Source organism: Glandiceps talaboti, chromosome 23 (assembly GCF_964340395.1).
Source record: "Glandiceps talaboti chromosome 23, keGlaTala1.1, whole genome shotgun sequence".
Taxonomy (NCBI): domain Eukaryota; kingdom Metazoa; phylum Hemichordata; class Enteropneusta; family Spengelidae; genus Glandiceps; species Glandiceps talaboti.
The window spans coordinates 14,995,804-15,016,887 of record NC_135571.1 but is presented as its reverse complement, the minus strand read 5'-3'; the positions used below and the strand labels follow the sequence as shown (position 1 = coordinate 15,016,887).

Here is a 21,084-nt window from a genome sequence, read left to right as displayed (position 1 = left end):
ATCATTCAAACTGTGGTCTGGCTGGGTAAAATAACTGAATGTTCTCCAATAGTTCAAACTGTGGTCTGGCTGGGTAAAATAACTCAACGTTCTCCAATCGTTCAAACTGTGGTCTGGCTGGGTAAAATAACTGAATGTTCTCCAATAGTTCAAACTGTGGTCTGGCTGGGTAAAATAACTCAACGTTCTCCAATAGTTCAAACTGTGGTCTGGCTGGGTAAAATAACTGAATGTTCTCCAATAGTTCAAACTGTGGTCTGGCTGGGTAAAATAACTGAATGTTCTCCAATAGTTCAAACTGTGGTCTGGCTGGGTAAAATAACTGAATGTTCTCCAATAGTTCAAACTGTGGTCTGGCTGGGTAAAATAACTCAACGTTCTCCAATCGTTCAAACTGTGGTCTGGCTGGGTAAAATAACTCAATGTTCTCCAATAGTTCAAACTGTGGTCTGGCTGGGTAAAATAACTGAATGTTCTCCAATAGTTCAAACTGTGGTCTGGCTGGGTAAAATAACTCAATGTTCTCCAATCCTCCAAACTGTGGTCTGGCTGGGTAAAATAACTGAATGTTCTCCAATAGTTCAAACTGTGGTCTGGCTGGGTAAAATAACTGAATGTTCTCCAATAGTTCAAACTGTGGTCTGGCTGGGTAAAATAACTCAATGTTCTCCAATAGTTCAAACTGTGGTTTGGCTGGGTAAAATAACTGAATGTTCTCCAATAGTTCAAACTGTGGTCTGGCTGGGTAAAATAACTCAATGTTCTCCAATCGTTCAAACTGTGGTCTGGCTGGGTAAAATAACTCAATGTTCTCCAATAGTTCAAACTGTGGTCTGGCTGGGTAAAATAACTGAATGTTCTCCAATAGTTCAAACTGTGGTCTGGCTGGGTAAAATAACTCAATGTTCTCCAATCATTAGTTAAATGATTTACAGAGTTTGTGAAATAGTCCAGTTTGCCTTAGAATTCTAAAAGATGGAAACAGAATGGAAGAAAGGTCAATTTAGTTTTATATTTTTTGTATTTAATGGAATTTAAAAAAAAAAGCTGCTGAACTAGTATGATTGATGAAATGGACTGGAGACAATGTCATGTTACAAATGGGCTACATGTACCTATATGTACCTGTACATGTATATGTGAAGTTACAAGTGACTCAAAGATGTTGTTTTATATTCATGTAGTTTGTCAATTGTTGGCATGGTAGTCAACCAAAATTTTCTCACTGTTTGATTGAGAATTTTGTCAAGTATACTTAATTATCATAAGTCAATTTTTCCTAGTCCAGATACCAACGTGGTATCAAACATTGCTAATCTTGAGATGCCATGAAGGATAGACTAGTGTTTTGAGGTACACATAGTTTGAATATAAGGAGTCTATTGACATTTACAAGGTACTCTTTGGACTGATTACTGTCATCATCATCATCATCATCATCATCATCATCATCATCATCATCATCATCATCTACCAACTTGAATGCAATAGGGTGGGGATGGGGGTGGGAATGTGTGTGTGTGTGTGTGTGTGTGTGTGTGTGTGTGTGTGTGTAAACGAATTAAAATAAAAAACATCAGACAGATTGGCTTGATATTTGGTGGGGACATTACACAGGCGATGTAGATGCAAATGGGAAATTGTTCAAATGATAATGATCGCATCAGAAATGTGTGTTTTGGGTCAAAAAATATGATTCATGGTGTGAGAAAATACTCCCTAGAAATGAAAGTTTATTTATTTATTGATGCCATGAATTCATTCAATCTTTTATGGGCTACTTCACATCTCAATGTCAATGGCATCAAGATTAATCTCTGTTTGAGGTTGCTTGGAAACACTGTTTTTAGCACAGTTAAATTAATAGACACTGTCTATGATTAAAATAGGTTCATTCATGCTACAGACATGATAAAGAGTCTTGTCCATCTATATATCTCTCTGTCTGCCTATCTGTGGTTGACAAACTTAAAGAAACTTAGAAGTCAAGAAGCACTGGGAAGAATATTTTGATTTTTTGTAGGGAGTATCTAGTAAGCACATTGTCAACTAAACTAATGAAGTTCAAGGGCACATGGTGTCGTGTCTGGGTGTCTGTCCATCCATCTGTATGTGTGTTTGTTTGTCTGTACTTGTACCTGTATGTGTGGGATGACTTAAACTCAAAAGTCACCCAATCGATTGCAGGGATGAACAAATCCACTGGTCCTGGGTCCGGGACTAACAATTTTTTGGGTGGACCACTCAAATTTTACCTTGTCTGGTCCATTGGACCAGTACCTTACTGTTAATAACTATGTTAAAAAGTCATCTGAATATACAGATTCATAGGTAAGATTTATTGTTTCACATTAGCGGGACCTTGGACCACTAATTCTTTCAGCAGGACCACTAGATTTTTTAAGGCACTGGTCTGGGGACCACCAGTTCACAAAATGATTTTTTCACCCCTGGATTGCCTAAGAATGTGTCTTTTTGGTTAAAAATATATGATTACAAAACTACTGAGCAGATTGGTCTGAAATTTGGTTGCAGTATTCTTAGGGGTGTTTAGATTAAGAATTGTTCATGACATGATGATCCCTTCAGTGATATGCAAATTAGGTGTAAACATGTGTCTTTTTTGTAAAAATTGTATACATTTGTAATTCCAAAACTAAATGAGCAGATTGGGCTGAGATTTACTGGGGATGCACCTCAAGATGTGTAGATGAAGGTACATGTATGCTTTTTCATTGAAATAAAATCACTTCCATGTTATATTGTCAAACATACAGTAGTATCACACACTTCTCTGATGACTTCAGTATGGTTCTTTGCATCTCAGCCTGTGTTGAATTTTTGATGATTTCACTGTGACACAAAACATACAATTCAAAACTGATGATATTCTTTACTGTTGACAATACATTTGACACTGGAAATGTTGGTTATAGCTGGATTTCTAGTTGTCTGCTAGGTTTGTTTACAAGGTGATGTGCAGTGGTCATGTGATACAACAAGCAAAAATATGGCTGTTGATGAAAAATATGCCTGCCTATCTGCAGGACCCTCAGCAATCAGAATGTGAGATTGGTGAAATGTGACATATAAAACCAGTTGTATAACAATACAGATAGTAATACATGTACATGATAGCAAACACTTATACTAGGTTTTTATGGGCCACCAAGTTGATTTAAGTTTCAGTACATACATGATACATGTGTATTGTAGATTTTTGCATTTTCAAATATTTGTACTTGTTCAACAAAGTTTTTGCATTTAGGTTTTATAGCCGTAGTTACTGGGTATTATATCTGGTGAAATTTTAGGCTGGAAAGCATGTACATTCAAAAACACTTTATATTGTTTGAGAACTTTGACAGGACAGTGTGGCCAGTCCATAGACTTGGTTATCTGGCTTGACAGGACAGTATGGCCAGTCCATAGACTTGGTTATCTGGCTTGACAGGACAGTATGGCCAGTCCATTGACTTGGTTATCTGGCTTGACAGGACAGTATGGCCAGTCCATAGACTTGGTTATCTGGCTTGACAGGACAGTATGGCCAGTCCATAGACTTGGTTATCTGGCTTGACAGGACAGTATGGCCAGTCCATAGACTTGGTTATTTGGCTTGACAGGACAGTATGGCCAGTCCATAGACTTGGTTATCTGGCTTGACAGGACAGTATGGCCAGTCCATAGACTTGGTTATCTGGCTTGACAGGACAGTGTGGCCAGTCCATTGACTTGGTTATTTGGCTTGACAGGACAGTGTGGCCAGTCCATAGACTTGGTTATTTGGCTTGACAGGACAGTGTGGCCAGTCCATTGACTTGGTTATTTGGCTTGACAGGACAGTGTGGCCAGTCCATAGACTTGGTTATCTGACTTGACAGGACAGTGTGGCCAGTCCATTGACTTGGTTATCTGACTTGACAGGACAGTATGGCCAGTCCATATACTTGGTTATTTGGCTTGACAGGACAGTATGGCCAGTCCATTGACTTGGTTATCTGACTTGACAGGACAGTATGGCCAGTCCATTGACTTGGTTATTTGGCTTGACAGGACAGTATGGCCAGTCCATAGACTTGGTTATCTGACTTGACAGCACAGTATGGCCAGTCCATAGACTTGGTTATCTGACTTGACAGGTTAGTGTGGCCAGTCCATTGACTTGGTTATCTGACTTGACAGGACAGTATGGCCAGTCCATAGACTTGGTTATCTGGCTTGACAGCACAGTATGGCCAGTCCATAGACTTGGTTATCTGACTTGACAGGTTAGTGTGGCCAGTCCATTGACTTGGTTATCTGACTTGACAGGACAGTATGGCCAGTCCATAGACTTGGTTATCTGACTTGACAGGACAGTATGGCCAGTCCATTGACTTGGTTATTTGGCTTGACAGGACAGTGTGGCCAGTCCATAGACTTGGTTATTTGGCTTGACAGGACAGTGTGGCCAGTCCATAGACTTGGTTATCTGACTTGACAGGACAGTGTGGCCAGTCCATAGACTTGGTTATCTGGCTTGACAGGACAGTATGGCCAGTCCATAGACTTGGTTATCTGACTTGACAGGACAGTGTGGCCAGTCCATTGACTTGGTTATTTGACTTGACAGGACAGTGTGGCCAGTCCATAGACTTGGTTATCTGGCTTGACAGTCAATCCATAGAAAATTATGGAATTGAATTCTTGGTACCTACTAGTATGCTACTACCTTAATTAAAATGTATCACAAAAGTAATTACATGTACTCCTTTCTGTAAAATTCGTCAACTTCTTGGTTTGCATTAAGGAAAGTACAAATGTATGAGTGAGAAACCAGGCCGAAATTTCCATGGATTAATTATGCATCACAAAATCGCTATAAAATTAGTATTCCTACAAATTATTCCTACATTTTTGTAAATTAATTTTATTGGCACGAAAGGAGACATATCAGTTGAGGTTTACATTTTTACAGCATCTAAAATGGTAGATTCCCTTGAAAGTTACCGTGAGTTGAATATACCCGTACCCTAAAATACGGCCCGTGAGAAGCCATTGAAAGTGAAAAGGTAACGATCTGAAGGATAGACTGTGTGCAAATGAGGATGTTGCGATCTGACTGTTATTACCTTTGATTTTAGCATGTAATCTGGTAATAGCATATTTTGATGATAAAAAGTAGTTATTTTAAAGAATCCTTTAGGGAAGACCGGTGAGGACAGCGACCTGCGAGTTCCAAAACTGTGAGATGCGACATGCGGGTTGGAAAACTGCGACCTGCAAGTTGCAAAATTGCGACCTGCAACATGCGGGTTGGAAAACTGCCACCTGTGACTTGTCAGCCTCGATTTCTCATGTTCTCATAACAAATGTACTAGAGATTAGGGTATTTATTGTCGACAAGGGCAATATGGCCAAATGGAATATACATGTACCATGCAGTTTTGTCCGGACACAAAGGAGCCTTGAAATGCTATTTATTACAACCCCGTGAGCTAGCCATTTACCATACTGTTCGTACTCTGGAAGTGATCTGTGACCTGTGAGTGTGACCTAAATGTACATGTAGTGTTGGGTCAATGCATGCTCTGTAGAAGAATTAATCTTACTAGTACACATGTATGTTTCACTCTTGCAAGTGTTGTGGTCAAAAATAAATAATAGAATGACTACATGTTGGATGATGCACACAGCCTAATCACGGCTTGGCTGCCATCTTGCTTTTCGCTGGACTGGCAAATCATAGTACGCACGCCAGCGCTGTACATGTACATATAATTATAAGGGAACCGTTAGCCAGATTCGCAGGGAATATGCTAACTGACGTGCTGTATCTTGAAGGCGCCCCTAAAATAACCCCAAAATATCCTAAAGTAAAATAGAACAAGTAAGTCGCAGTTTTGCAACTTGCAGGGGCAGGTTGTAGTTTTGGAACTCGCAGGTCGCTGTCCTCACCGGTCTGTGGTACATTCTTTAAGATTCTATGACAGAGACATTGAAACTCTGGTACATATTACATTCTTTAAGAGACAATGACAGAGACATTCCATGATATGAAATGGTTTTGTTATCATTGTGTCAGTCTATGGAATTCCCCCCCCCCCCCACTATGTTAGAATCACTTGGCTGCAATCTACAATAATCTGTACACCCCCTTTTATATCAGTCTTGTCTTAGAAATGTTTGTTCCTGATAGGTAGATGTAGATGTAGATATAGCAGTGAATTCTTTCCTAATCAAACAAATAGATTACAATGTATATTTATAGATCTACTACAGTTGACTTCAGCATGTTCAGTGCCGATCCAGAGATAGAGATGTAGTAAAGATATGCCCTATCCATGTGACTTTTATGCTTCTAATGTAGGTAAAGAGATCATTATGGTAGAGGAGTGACGGTTTTCTATTGTACTACGGCAAGGTTACACAGGAGTGTGGGAACACAAGAAAGGGTAGTCAGGCTGTCTATTCATAGACCTTGTCATGTTAGACGTCCACGCAAGGCAAGGCATGTCAAGTATGCAAACTAGTTCTATTAGTATTAGCATACATTGTACACTGTCATAGCATTACTCAGTGCTGGAATAATGCAAATTATACAGACATTGACATACTACGCAGTTACCAGTAGCGAAATGTTAGCTTTGATGTCAGACAGCTAAGAAATCGTGGTCTACACTTGACTTTGTAATGTTGTTGTGAGTTGGTCACATATCTGCATTTTGTGTGTGTATCATTTCACTGAGAAGTTTAATATAGCTGAGAAATATTGTCTTCCACCTTATGATATTATGTTATTCCACTAATCTGAAAAGAACAACCTTGCTAGTAGTACTAGTTGCTTTCACTCTGAGATTGGTGGTATATTTTGGTGGCTTCAGGACTCAACAAGTCGTGTATAGAATTGACCTACAAAATGAACAGTAGTGACAGTGACAACGAACACAGCAGTGAATTTCAGACAAAACTACTTGGTCTGTGTGCAATGTTATACCAACGTATTCAACGTCTTGAGAAAGTTATGGAATGCTCAGGTACTTCGTACAATGGTCTGTTTCTAGAGGATATTGGTGAAACTTCTACTGATGAGGTCTGTATTAGTAAAAATCTACTTTCCAACATTTCATATCAAACTTTTTAGCCATTCTATTTTATTTATACTTTGGCATGAATAGTTTCATAGAATGTTGACTTTTGGTCTAAATATATTGAATGCATTCTGTTTATCAATTCAAAGTTGTTTAGTAAAGAACTAATTTGTTTTTGAAGTTACACATGTAGAACCTTTAAAATGGTGAAGTTGAATTTGTTGTAGTACTACAGTACATGTATGCCCTACATTTGTAATTATGGTAGGGATGTCAGGGTAGATAATTTATGGTAGTACTACAGTACATGTATGCCCTAAATATGGTAGGGATGTCAGGGTAGATAATTTGTGGTAGTACTACAGTACATGTATGCCCTAAATATGGTAGGGATGTCAGGGTAGATAATTTATGGTAGTACTACAGTACATGTATGCCCTAAATATGGTAGGGATGTCAGGGTAGATAATTTGTGGTAGTACTACAGTACATGTACATTGTATGCCCTAAATATGGTAGGGATGTCAGGGTAGATAATTTGTGGTAGTACTACAGTACATGTATGCCCTAATTATGGTAGGGATGTCAGGGTAGATAATTTGTGGTAGTACTACAGTACATGTATGCCCTAAATATGGTAGGGATGTCAGGGTAGATAATTTGTGGTAGTACTACAGTACATGTATGCACTAATTATGGTAGGGATGTCAAGGTAGATAATTTGTGGTAGTACTACATGTACAGTACATGTATGCCCTAATTATGGTAGGGATGTCAGGGTAGATAATTTGTGGTAGTACTACAGTACATGTATGCCCTAAATATGGTAGGGATGTCAGGATAGATAATTTGTGGTAGTACTACAGTACATGTATGCCCTAATTATGGTAGGGATGTCAGGGTAGATAATTTGTGGTAGTACTACAGTACATGTATGCCCTAAATGTATGTATGTATGTATGTATGTATGTATGTATGTATGTATGTATGTATGTATGTATGTATGTATGTATGTATGCATGCATGTATGTGTGTGTGTATGTATGTATGTATGTATGTATGTATGTATGTATGTATGTATGTATGTATGTATGTATGTATGTAGAAAGAAATGCATAAGGAACTAATAAACCAGTCCGTATATATAGCTGTTAAATCCGACGTTTCGTATAAATATTCTTTTTCAAAGGAAAAATTGGCGAGACAGAGAAATGCCAGGTGAAAACCCGAACATTTCTAAATATAATGGAACAAAACCGCGCGTGATATAAATAAACGGTTATACGTGGGATTAGTTCTTAAATTCGCACGCACCTAATAGAACCCAATAGAATACGCCTGAAATTTAAAAAAATACCCAATAATCATGATAATTAGATTGGGAAAGACGAGAATAATCTATTAATTCCAAGGGGTTCCAGCGTTCCAAGACGGAAAATGATTTCTTCTTCCTTCAACCTCAAAGCTTTCTCATCACCAGAAACCTTACAAATTCCTGAAATGGACATATCTGATACATTATGATCGTTTGTAATGAAATGCATAGATACGGGATAGTTACGATTCTTTTGTCTGGTCAAACGGAGATGTTCCTCGAAACGATCACCAAGACGACGTACAGTTGAACCTATATTTAGAAAACCACATTTTTGACATGTAATGCAATACACTACATTAGTACTAATACAAGTAAATGTACTTGTAACAGGCACACTGTTCTTAGGGCCAAAAACATGATTAGTATTAATAATGAAACGACATGTACAAATGTACCACATCGAGTACGATCGCACGGAAAAGAACCAGCATTAACTTCCAATTCACGTTGTTCTGTACGTACCACCATATCTCTAAGACTGGTATCACGACGCCAAGCTGTTAATGGTACTGCGGGAAACAATGAATTGGTAACCCTATTAGAACGTAAGATATTAAAATGCTTGTATATAATGTTTTTAACTCTAGTTGAAAAGGGATGGTATGTAAGAGCTAGTATGGGACGATCGTTGTTACTCCTCTGATCATGTGATTTGATACAAGCTTCCCTAGACAAAGATGATACTTTATGTAAAGCCGCGTTGGTAACAGACATAGGATAACCACGTTGATGGAAGTACGTGCAAAATTCTGCAGACCTTTTTCTGAAATCCAAATCACTACTATGTATGTATGTATGTATGTATGTATGTATGTATGTATGTATGTATGTATGTATGTATGTATGTATGTATGTATGTATGTATGTATGTATGTATGTATGTATGTATGTATGTATATGTCTGTCTGTCTGTCTATGTATGTATGTATGTATGTATGTATGTATGTATGTATGCATGCATGCATGCATGTATGTATGTATGTATGCACGTACGTATGTACGTACGTACGTACGTACGTACGTACGTACTTATGTATGTATATGTATATGTATATGTGTATGTATGTACATGTATGTATGTATGTACATATGTACATGTACGTATGTACATACATGCACACATCTACATGTATTTATACTAAACCTACTGATTCACATTCATATTTGCAGTATGGTTCATCACATCCTAATAAGTGTAAAGATTCCATTCCCTATTCAGAATTACTTCGTTTACGTCGTACATGTATTTGTAGTAGTGATTTGGATTTCAGAGAAAGGGCTGCTGAATTTTGCACGTACTTCCATCAACATGGTTATCCAGTGTCGGTTACCAATGCAGCTTTACTTAAGGTGTTATCTTTATCTAGGGAAGCTTGTATCAAATCACATGATCAGAAAAGTAACAACGATCGTCCCATATTAGCTCTTACATACCATCCCTTTTCCACTAGAGTTTAATAAGAACATTATATACAAGCATTTTAATATCTTACGTTCTAATAGGGTTACCAATTCATTGTTTCCTGAAGTACCTTTAACAGCTTGGCGTCGTGATACCAGTCTTAAAGATATGGTGGTACGTACAGAACAACATGAATTGGAAGTTAAAGCTGGTTCATTTCCATGCGATCGTACTCAATGTGGTACATGTCATTTTATTATTAATACTAATCATGTTTTTGGCCCTGAGAACAGTGTGGCTGTGTGTGTGTGTAAACAACTTAAACTCAAAAACTGCTGGACCGATTGCTTTGATGATGTTTGGTGGTCATGTTACTCCTGGTATCTAGTTGGGAAATTGTTCAAATGAAAATAATTGCAACAGAGATGTGGGTTTGATGTGTCTTGTTAATAGTTAACAGAGGTTACCATAGGGCATTGTTATGTGGTCATGGTTTATGAACACCGTATTTGTTATTAGTTCAGGTTCAATGAAACCATCTTTAAAACCTCAGTGCTTTCTCTATCAACTTCCATTTCTGAGAGTTAATTTAAAAAGGGGCTTTGCTATTTTGTTTCCCTTACACTGTTAAGGGAGAAATGAAAGGATAAACATACATTGTACATGTACTGTAAAGTATGTTTGTTGCTGCAGTAATCATGTTTATTTATACACGTATACATGTACATGTACTTTAGTCTTTCCAGGAATCCACCTGTTTGTAAAATGTACCTGGCTTATCAGCATACATGTAGTTAACCCTTCCCCTACATGTACTTCCCTCCCCACCAGATGAATTTCTACGTCCTCCCACCCTTCCCCACCAAATGAATTTCTACATCCTCCCACCCTCCCCCACCAAATGAATTTCTACGTCCTCCCACCCTTCCCCACCAAATGAATTTCTACATCCTCCCACCCTTCCCCACCAAATGAATTTCTACATCCTCCCACCCTTCCCCACCAAATGAATTTCTACGTCCTCCCACCCTTCCCCACCAAATGAATTTCTACGTCCTCCCACCCTTCCCCACCAAATGAATTTCTACGTCCTCCCACCCTTCCCCACCAAATGAATTTCTACGTCCTCCCACCCTTCCCCACCAAATGAATTTCTACGTCCTCCCACCCTTCCCCACCAAATGAATTTCTACGTCCTCCCACCCTTCCCCACCAAATGAATTTCTACGTCCTCCCACCCTTCCCCACCAAATGAATTTCTACGTCCTCCCACCCTTCCCCACCAAATGAATTTCTACGTCCTCCCACCCTTCCCCACCAAATGAATTTCTACGTCCTCCCACCCTTCCCCACCAAATGAATTTCTACGTCCTCCCACCCTTCCCCACCAAATGAATTTCTACGTCCTCCCACCCTTCCCCACCAAATGAATTTCTACGTCCTCCCACCCTTCCCCACCAAATGAATTTCTACGTCCTCCCACCCTTCCCCACCAAATGAATTTCTACGTCCTCCCACCCTTCCCCACCAAATGAATTTCTACGTCCTCCCACCCTTCCCCACCAAATGAATTTCTACATCCTCCCACCCTTCCCCACCAAATGAATTTCTACATCCTCCCACCCTCCCCCACCAAATGAATTTCTACATTTACACGTGTGGGAAACCACAGTTCTGAAATGTACATGTGTACATGTATGTATACACAGTGGAAATTCAAGGATAATGTCTAATTTAATGGGATTTAGTCAAGCAGAAAACTAGCTAAACAAAAAATCCATGCTGTCTTTTACTATAATGATATTGATTCATGGCTAGCTAAAAAGATGAACCAGTGAAAATAATAACATAATCCTACATACATGGTAACAAACTTAGTACAGAAACTGTATTTATTACATTGAAATCTCTTTGTAATAAACTTTGGTAGAGTGAACACTTTATTATTATAAACACTTTTACATGCCACCTACATTTTAAGTTATATTTCCAATAGTACTTTCTTTGTAGTCAACACTTCAAACCTTTTCTACATGTATGTTTCACAAAGTTTGCTATATAATTTACTAGAAATGGATACTGTACTTAGCTCCATAAATTGGGTTCTGTCCATCCGTCTGTCTGTCTGTCCATGCATCCTCATATCTCTGGCATGTACTAACCGATTTCAACCAAACCTGGCTCAAATGTAACAATATATATGAGACATATGCTTGTCATTTTGTTTTACAACCAAATCAAATGTGGCTGAATAGCAGCCAAATTGTTGTTAATTTTCACAATATGTATAATAACTTTGTAAGTACATTGTACATGTATGATAGATACATAGTGACTCCATAGTAACATTGTACAAATGTAGGTACATTGTATAATAACTTAGTAGGTACATTGTATAATAACTTTGTAGGTACATTGTATAATAACTTTGTAGGTACATTATATAATAACTTTGTAGGTACATTGTATAATAACTTTGTAGGTACATTGTATAATAACTTTGTAGGTACATTGTATAATTAATAACTTTGTAGGTATATTGTATAATAACGTTGTATGTGACTCCATAGTAACGTTGTATGTGACTCCATAGTAACGTTGTAGGTACATTGTATAATAACTTTGTAGGTACATTGTATAATGACTTTGTAGGTACATTGTATAATAACTTTGTAGGTACATTGTATAATTAATAACTTAGTAGGTACATTGTATAATAACTTTGTAGGTATATTGTATAATAACGTTGTATGTGACTCCATAGTAACGTTGTATGTGACTCCATAGTAACGTTGTAGGTACATTGTATAATGACTTTGTAGGTACATTGTATAATAACTTTGTAGGTACATTGTATAATGACTTTGTAGGTACATTGTATAATAACTTTGTAGGTACATTGTATAATAACTTTGTAGGTACATTGTATAATTAATAACTTAGTAGGTACATTGTATAATAACTTTGTAGGTACATTGTATAATAACTTTGTAGGTACATTGTATAATAACTTTGTAGGTACATTGTATAATAACTTTGTAGGTACATTGTATAATTAATAACTTAGTAGGTACATTGTATAATAACTTTGTAGGTACATTGTATAATAACTTTGTAGGTACATTGTATAATAACTTTGTAGGTACATTGTATAATAACTTTGTAGGTACATTGTATAATAACTTTGTAGGTACATTGTATAATAACTTAGTAGGTACATTGTATAATAACTTTGTAGGTACATTGTATAATAACTTAGTAGGTACATTGTATAATAACTTAGTAGGTACATTGTATAATAACTTTGTAGGTACATTGTATAATAACTTTGTAGGTACATTGTATAATAACTTTGTAGGTATATTGTATAATAATGTTGGAGGTATATTGTATAATAACTTTGTAGGTACATTGTATAATAACTTTGTAGGTACATTGTATAATAACTTTGTAGGTACATTGTATAATAACTTTGTAGGTACATTGTATAATAATGTTGGAGGTACATTGTATAATAATGTTGGAGGTACATTGTATAATAATGTTGGAGGTACATTGTATAATAATGTTGGAGGTACATTGTATAATAATGTTAGAGGTACATTGTATAATGACTTTGTAGGTACATTGTATAATAATGTTGGAGGTACATTGTATAATGACTTTGTAGGTACATTGTATAATAATGTTGGAGGTACATTGTATAATAATGTTGGAGGTACATTGTATAATAATGTTAGAGGTACATTGTATAATAACTTTGTAGGTACATTGTATAATAATGTTGGAGGTACATTGTATAATAATGTTGGAGGTACATTGTATAATAATGTTAGAGGTACATTGTATAATAATGTTGGAGGTACATTGTATAATAACTTTGTAGGTACATTGTATAATAATGTTGGAGGTACATTGTATAATAATGTTGGAGGTACATTGTATAATAATGTTGGAGGTACATTGTATAATAATGTTGGAGGTACATTGTATAATGACTTTGTAGGTACATTGTATAATAATGTTGGAGGTACATTGTATAATGACTTTGGAGGTACATTGTATAATAACTTTGTAGGTACATTGTATAATAACTTTGTAGGTACATTGTATAATAATGTTGGAGGTACATTGTATAATAACTTTGGAGGTACATTGTATAATAACTTTGTAGGTACATTGTATAATAATGTTGGAGGTACATTGTATAATAACTTTGTAGGTACATTGTATAATAATGTTGGAGGTACATTGTATAATAATGTTGGAGGTACATTGTATAATAATGTTAGAGGTACATTGTATAATAATGTTGGAGGTACATTGTATAATGACTTTGTAGGTACATTGTATAATAATGTTGGAGGTATATTGTATAATAACTTTGGATAATGTCATAACATGACATGAATGTTGTATCTTTCACTCTATCAACATCTAGATTTACATGTACATAATATATTTAAATAATGTACATTAGAAAGATCATCAAGTTTCTCCACATTAGAATACATATACATGTATCTGTTTTTTTCTTTTAACAGAAATTTGAAACAAGTATGGAGAATGACTTTGACGATGGTATCCCTCCACCCCCTGATCACATTCCACCTCCTCCACCAATGCCACCCCCATCACCACCAGTATCAGTGGCTAAACTAAATGGTACAGTATTAGAAGGCCAAGATGAATCCACAGAGTCATCAACAGATGATTCCCAAACTGTTTATGTTAGAGTATCTATACCTGAACTAAATTTACAGGTAAGTTATATCACTGTTCATCTAAACAGTTAAAAAACTGTTCTGATAAGAGTTTCAAAGCCATAATAAAATTAACAAGTGAGTGTCACTCTTGATAGGTTGAGTCTCAAATTGTCAATGTTAGAATGATTGTGATAGTTATAGGGTAGAATGATTGTGATAGTTATAGGGTAGAATGATTGTGATAGTTATAGGGTAGAATGATTGTGATAGTTATAGATAGTTATAGGGTAGAATGATTGTGATAGTTATAGGGTAGAATGATTGTGATAGTTATAGATAGTTATAGGGTAGAATGATTGTGATAGTTATAGGGTAGAATGATTGTGATAGTTATAGGGTAGAATGACTGTGATAGTTATAGGTTAGAATGACTGTGATAGTTATAGGTTAGAATGACTGTGATAGTTATAGGGTAGAATGATTGTGATAGTTATAGGGTAGAATGACTGTGATAGTTATAGGTTAGAATGACTGTGATAGTTATAGGGTAGAATGATTGTGATAGTTATAGATAGTTATAGGGTAGAATGATTGTGATAGTTATAGGGTAGAATGATTGTGATAGTTATAGGGTAGAATGACTGTGATAGTTATAGGGTAGAATGATTGTGATAGTTATAGGGTAGAATGACTGTGATAGTTATAGTGTAGAATGATTGTGATAGTTATAGGGTAGAATGACTGTGATAGTTATAGTGTAGAATGATTGTGATAGTTATAGGGTAGAATGATTGTGATAGTTATAGGGTAGAATGATTGTGATAGTTATAGGGTAGAATGACTGTGATAGTTATAGGTTAGAATGACTGTGATAGTTATAGGTTAGAATGACTGTGATAGTTATAGGGTAGAATGACTGTGATAGTTATAGGGTAGAATGACTGTGATAGTTATAGGTTAGAATGACTGTGATAGTTATAGGGTAGAATGACTGTGATAGTTATAGGGTAGAATGATTGTGATAGTTATAGGGTAAAATGATTGTGATAGTTATAGGTTAGAATGACTGTGATAGTTATAGGGTAGAATGACTGTGATAGTTATAGGGTAGAATGATTGTGATAGTTATAGGGTAAATGATTGTGATAGTTATAGGTTAGAATGACTGTGATAGTTATAGGTTAGAATGACTGTGATAGTTATAGGGTAGAATGATTGTGATAGTTATAGGGTAGAATGACTGTGATAGTTATAGGTTAGAATGACTGTGATAGTTATAGGTTAGAATGACTGTGATAGTTATAGGTTAGAATGACTGTGATAGTTATAGGGTAGAATGATTGTGATAGTTATAGGGTAGAATGACTGTGATAGTTATAGGTTAGAATGACTGTGATAGTTATAGGTTAGAATGACTGTGATAGTTATAGGGTAGAATGACTGTGATAGTTATAGGGTAGAATGACTGTGATAGTTATAGGGTAGAATGACTGTGATAGTTATAGGTTAGAATGACTGTGATAGTTATAGGGTAGAATGACTATGATAGTTATAGGGTAGAATGATTGTGATAGTTATAGGGTAGAATGACTGTGATAGTTATAGGGTAGAATGACTGTGATAGTTATAGGGTAGAATGACTATGATAGTTATAGGGTAGAATGATTGTGATAGTTATAGTGTAAGTGTACACTTTTGGTCACATGGGGTGAAATTGAGGACAAATAACGGACAGGTTACCAAAAGTGTCCTTTTACTTACAGTAAATGGCCGTGGACTTGTCCTATAAAGAAGTTCTACTTTGAATTCGACTTTTAGGTTTTTCACCAGAGAGTCAAACTTGTTATCTAAGTTCTGTTATGTAACCTCTTACAGAGTCAAACTTGTTATCTACAGTTCTGTTATGTAACCTCTTACAGAGTCAAACTTGTTATCTAAGTTCTGTTACATAACCTCTTACAGAGTCAAACTTGTTATCTACAGTTCTGTTACATAACCTCTTACAGAGTCAAACTTGTTATCTACAGTTCTGTTACATAACCTCTTACAGAGTCAAACTTGTTATCTACAGTTCTGTTACATAATCTCTTACAGAGTCAAACTTGTTATCTACAGTTCTGTTACATAACCTCTTACAGAGTCAAACTTGTTATCTACAGTTCTGTTATGTAACCTCTTACAGAGTCAAACTTATTATCTACAGTTCTGTTACATAACCTCTTACAGAGTCAAACTTGTTATCTAAGTTCTGTTACATAATCTCTTACAGAGTCAAACTTGTTATCTACAGTTCTGTTACATAATCTCTTACAGAGTCAAACTTGTTATCTACAGTTCTGTTACATAATCTCTTACAGAGTCAAACTTGTTATCTACAGTTCTGTTACATAACCTCTTACAGAGTCAAACTTGTTATCTACAGTTCTGTTACATAATCTCTTACAGAGTCAAACTTGTTATCTACAGTTCTGTTACATAATCTCTTACAGAGTCAAACTTGTTATCTACAGTTCTGTTACATAATCTCTTACAGAGTCAAACTTGTTATCTACAGTTCTGTTACATAACCTCTTACAGAGTCAAACTTGTTATCTACAGTTCTGTTACATAACCTCTTACAGAGTCAAACTTGTTATCTACAGTTCTGTTACATAACCTCTTACAGAGTCAAACTTGTTATCTACAGTTCTGTTACATAACCTCTTACAGAGTCAAACTTGTTATCTACAGTTCTGTTACATAATCTCTTACAGAGTCAAACTTGTTATCTACAGTTCTGTTACATAACCTCTTACAGAGTCAAACTTGTTATCTACAGTTCTGTTACATAATCTCTTACAGTCAAACTTGTTATCTACAGTTCTGTTACATAATCTCTTACAGAGTCAAACTTGTTATCTACAGTTCTGTTACATAACCTCTTACAGAGTCAAACTTGTTATCTACAGTTCTGTTACATAACCTCTTACAGAGTCAAACTTGTTATCTACAGTTCTGTTACATAATCTCTTACAGAGTCAAACTTGTTATCTACAGTTCTGTTACATAATCTCTTACAGAGTCAAACTTGTTATCTACAGTTCTGTTACATAACCTCTTACAGAGTCAAACTTGTTATCTACAGTTCTGTTACATAATCTCTTACAGAGTCAAACTTGTTATCTACAGTTCTGTTACATAATCTCTTACAGAGTCAAACTTGTTATCTACAGTTCTGTTACATAATCTCTTACAGAGTCAAACTTGTTATCTACAGTTCTGTTACATAACCTCTTACAGAGTCAAACTTGTTATCTACAGTTCTGTTACATAACCTCTTACAGAGTCAAACTTGTTATCTACAGTTCTGTTACATAATCTCTTACAGAGTCAAACTTGTTATCTACAGTTCTGTTACATAACCTCTTACAGAGTCAAACTTGTTATCTACAGTTCTGTTACATAATCTCTTACAGAGTCAAACTTGTTATCTACAGTTCTGTTACATAACCTCTTACAGAGTCAAACTTGTTATCTACAGATTTGTTAAGTAACCTATTACCCATTTTCATGGTAATTACAAAATTCACTTAGTCTATAGAAATCTCATCCCATACACAGTGTTCGCCGCTGCCGATAGCCAGATGGTCAAATGGTGAATTGATTTATTGACTAGTGACTAAGACTTGCGCTACTTAAGTCAAACTGGCAACTCTAAATTTTGAATCAATACCATTCCTAAACAAGTGACAAACTAGCAAATGTGTCAAAATTATTCACTGCTTCAGAGTTATCTCAGAGGTCGCCATAATTTACATACTCTGTTAATACTCATCTGTTTACAAAGACGAAGTGTGTACTGACCACAGCTGATGCTATACATTGATATCTGCATGTGGTATGGTAATGTGTGAAGCTAAACATGATGCTGTATCTCTTGACTAGCATACAGTGTTGTCAAAAACGTATAACAGCCTCATATCAAGACATTATTTGTAACACTTAGACAAGTCTAGCGAGTTTCTTGAGACATTAGCACCAAGACAAGTCTAGCGAGTTTCTTGAGATATTAGCACCAAGACAAGTCTAGAGAGTTTCTTGAGATATTAGCACCAAGACAAGTCTAGCGAGTTTCTTGAGATATTAGCACCAAGACAAGTCTAGCAAGTTTCTTGAGATATTAGCACCAAGACAAGTCTAGAGAGTTTCTTGAGATATTAGCACCAAGACAAGTCTAGCGAGTTTCTTGAGATATTAACACTGAGACAAGTCTAGAGAGTTTCTTGAGATATTAGCACCAAGACAAGTCTAGCGAGTTTCTTGAGATATTAGCACCAAGACAAGTCTAGAGAGTTTCTTGAGATATTAACACTGAGACAAGTCTATGGTATCCATAACTGCTAATCCAATAGAACTATATTCTACCATCAAAATAACAAGTGAAATTTTAACCCATTGTGATGTTGGTTTGTACACGGTTTTTAAAGAGCTTTCAGAGCCTGTCAAAGTTTAACCATTATGTGAACAATAGGTCTTACAAATATCTGTCTTCAGGGACACCACTTGAAAGGCAGAGCATACAACAGAACCTTATTTTGTCAATGTTACACTACCTATCATGTGTTATTATGTTACACTTACAGGTCAGCTAGGTCACACTGTAGAAGTTAGAAGTTAGACTACCATTTCAAATACTATTGTTACCCACAGTGTGAACTGAATGTATTAATTCCCCTGTCAAAATAGAGATATACCCCAGTACACCAATATGTAGAGGTACATGTATACCCCAGTATAGGGGCATAGCTACTGTTTTGAGATATACACAAATGTACCCAAGTACAGAGTAGCTAATGTTTTGAGATGTACCCCACTACACTGTGGGCCTTCTTTTGAAAGGTGGTGTAAATGACAAAAAGTTCCCTATCTTAAATAGTATCTACAATGGCATTAAATCTTGTGTAAGGACTGGCAAAGGAAATACTGGATATTCTGATTTGACGTACATGTACATGTACACTAGGATTGTAAGCTTAGCCCATTTTTAGCACAACTGTTAAAACTAGGTTCAGTAGTGCTATAGGCATGGAAAAATGTCTGTCTGTCTCTGTCTCTGTCTCTGTCTCTGTCTCTGTCTCTGTCTCTGTCTCTGTCTCTGTCTGTCTGTCTGTCTGTCTGTCTGTCTGTCTGTCTGTCTATCTATCTGCCTGCCTGTCTGTCCATCCATCTGTCTGTCTGTCTCTGTCTGTGTGTCTGTCTGTCTGTCTGTCTGTGTCTGCCTCTGTCTGTTTGTCAGTCTCTCTGTGTATAAACAACTTAAAGTAAAAAAACAACTAGACTGATTGCCATGATATTTGGTGGGTACATTACCTTTGGTGTCTAGTTGGGATTTTGTTCAAATCAAAATGATCTTACCACCAGTGTGTGATTTGGGTCAAGAAATGTGGTTTTTGGTCAAAAACTTAAACCAAAAACTACATACAGTGTAGATTAGTCTGAAATTTTGTGGGAACATTCTCAGGGCTGTTTAGATTAAGAATTGTTCATCATGATGATCCCATCAGTGATATGCAAATTAGGTATAAAAATGTGTCTTTTTGGTCAAAAATCTTGAATTCCAAAACTACTAAGCAGATTGGGATGGAATTTAATGGGGATGCATCTGGGGATGTGTAGATGAATAAATATTATGTATATAAAGATCTCATAAGTGACGTCCAAATTTGGTGTCAAAATGAATTTTGGTCAAAACTTATATCTCAAAAAGTACTTGTGAGATGTTTCTAGAAGTGTTATTCTGCAGATGTTTTTCGATACATTTGGACACAATTGGCCCTAGCAACTATGACTATGCCCTTAGCAACAACCAGATGGCAGTATATTTTGCTAAAAGAACATCATCTTGTAGGCAAGTGAGTAAACATTTAAAAAATGTATGCAAATATCCCTAGCAACTATATCTACACCCATAGCAACAGCCAAAAAAATGTATTTCACAAAGATAACAATGATTCTTAGACAAGGGAACAAACATTCAAAAAGTGTATGAAAATTTACGTAGCAACAAGACCACACGCATAGCAACAGTCAAATGATCGCATATATTGCAAGGATAACAACTGGGATAAAAAGACGAGTGAATAAACATCTAAAAAATGTATGTAAATGTGCCTATCATTACTACCATGCCCATAGCAACAGCCAAGTGATGTTGTATATTGCAAAGATAACATCAAGGATTCATAGACAAGTGAAAGAACATTTAAAAAATGTATGCAGATATGTCTAACAACATGATCTCACCCATAGCAACAGCCAAATGCATATATTGCAAAAAATATAAACAGGACTGGATATCAATCAATCGTTTATTCAGTACTATTGGCACCGCCCAAAAAATACAAACCTTAAATATACACAAATGAACGGATCACTAGAAAATATCAAATTTGTCAGGCCCTTTGAATCTCAAAGTTTCTACTACCATCTTTTCTAAGTTTAGTAGCATAAAATATATATCTACTAAGTTTTCTGAGAGTGTCAACC

General features: G+C 36.1%; 1 protein-coding gene across 1 annotated transcript in view; it reads left to right on the top strand.

Moving 5' to 3' along the window:
• Window positions 1-6,901: 6,901 nt before the first annotated feature.
• Window positions 6,902-21,084, top strand: part of LOC144452787 (uncharacterized) — a 53,379-nt gene continuing 39,196 nt past the window's right edge. Inside the window, exons 1-2 of the mRNA XM_078143941.1 lie at window positions 6,902-7,075; window positions 14,398-14,616. Of these exons, the coding sequence (XP_078000067.1) occupies window positions 6,902-7,075; window positions 14,398-14,616 (393 nt within the window). The remainder of the gene's footprint in view (window positions 7,076-14,397; window positions 14,617-21,084) is intronic.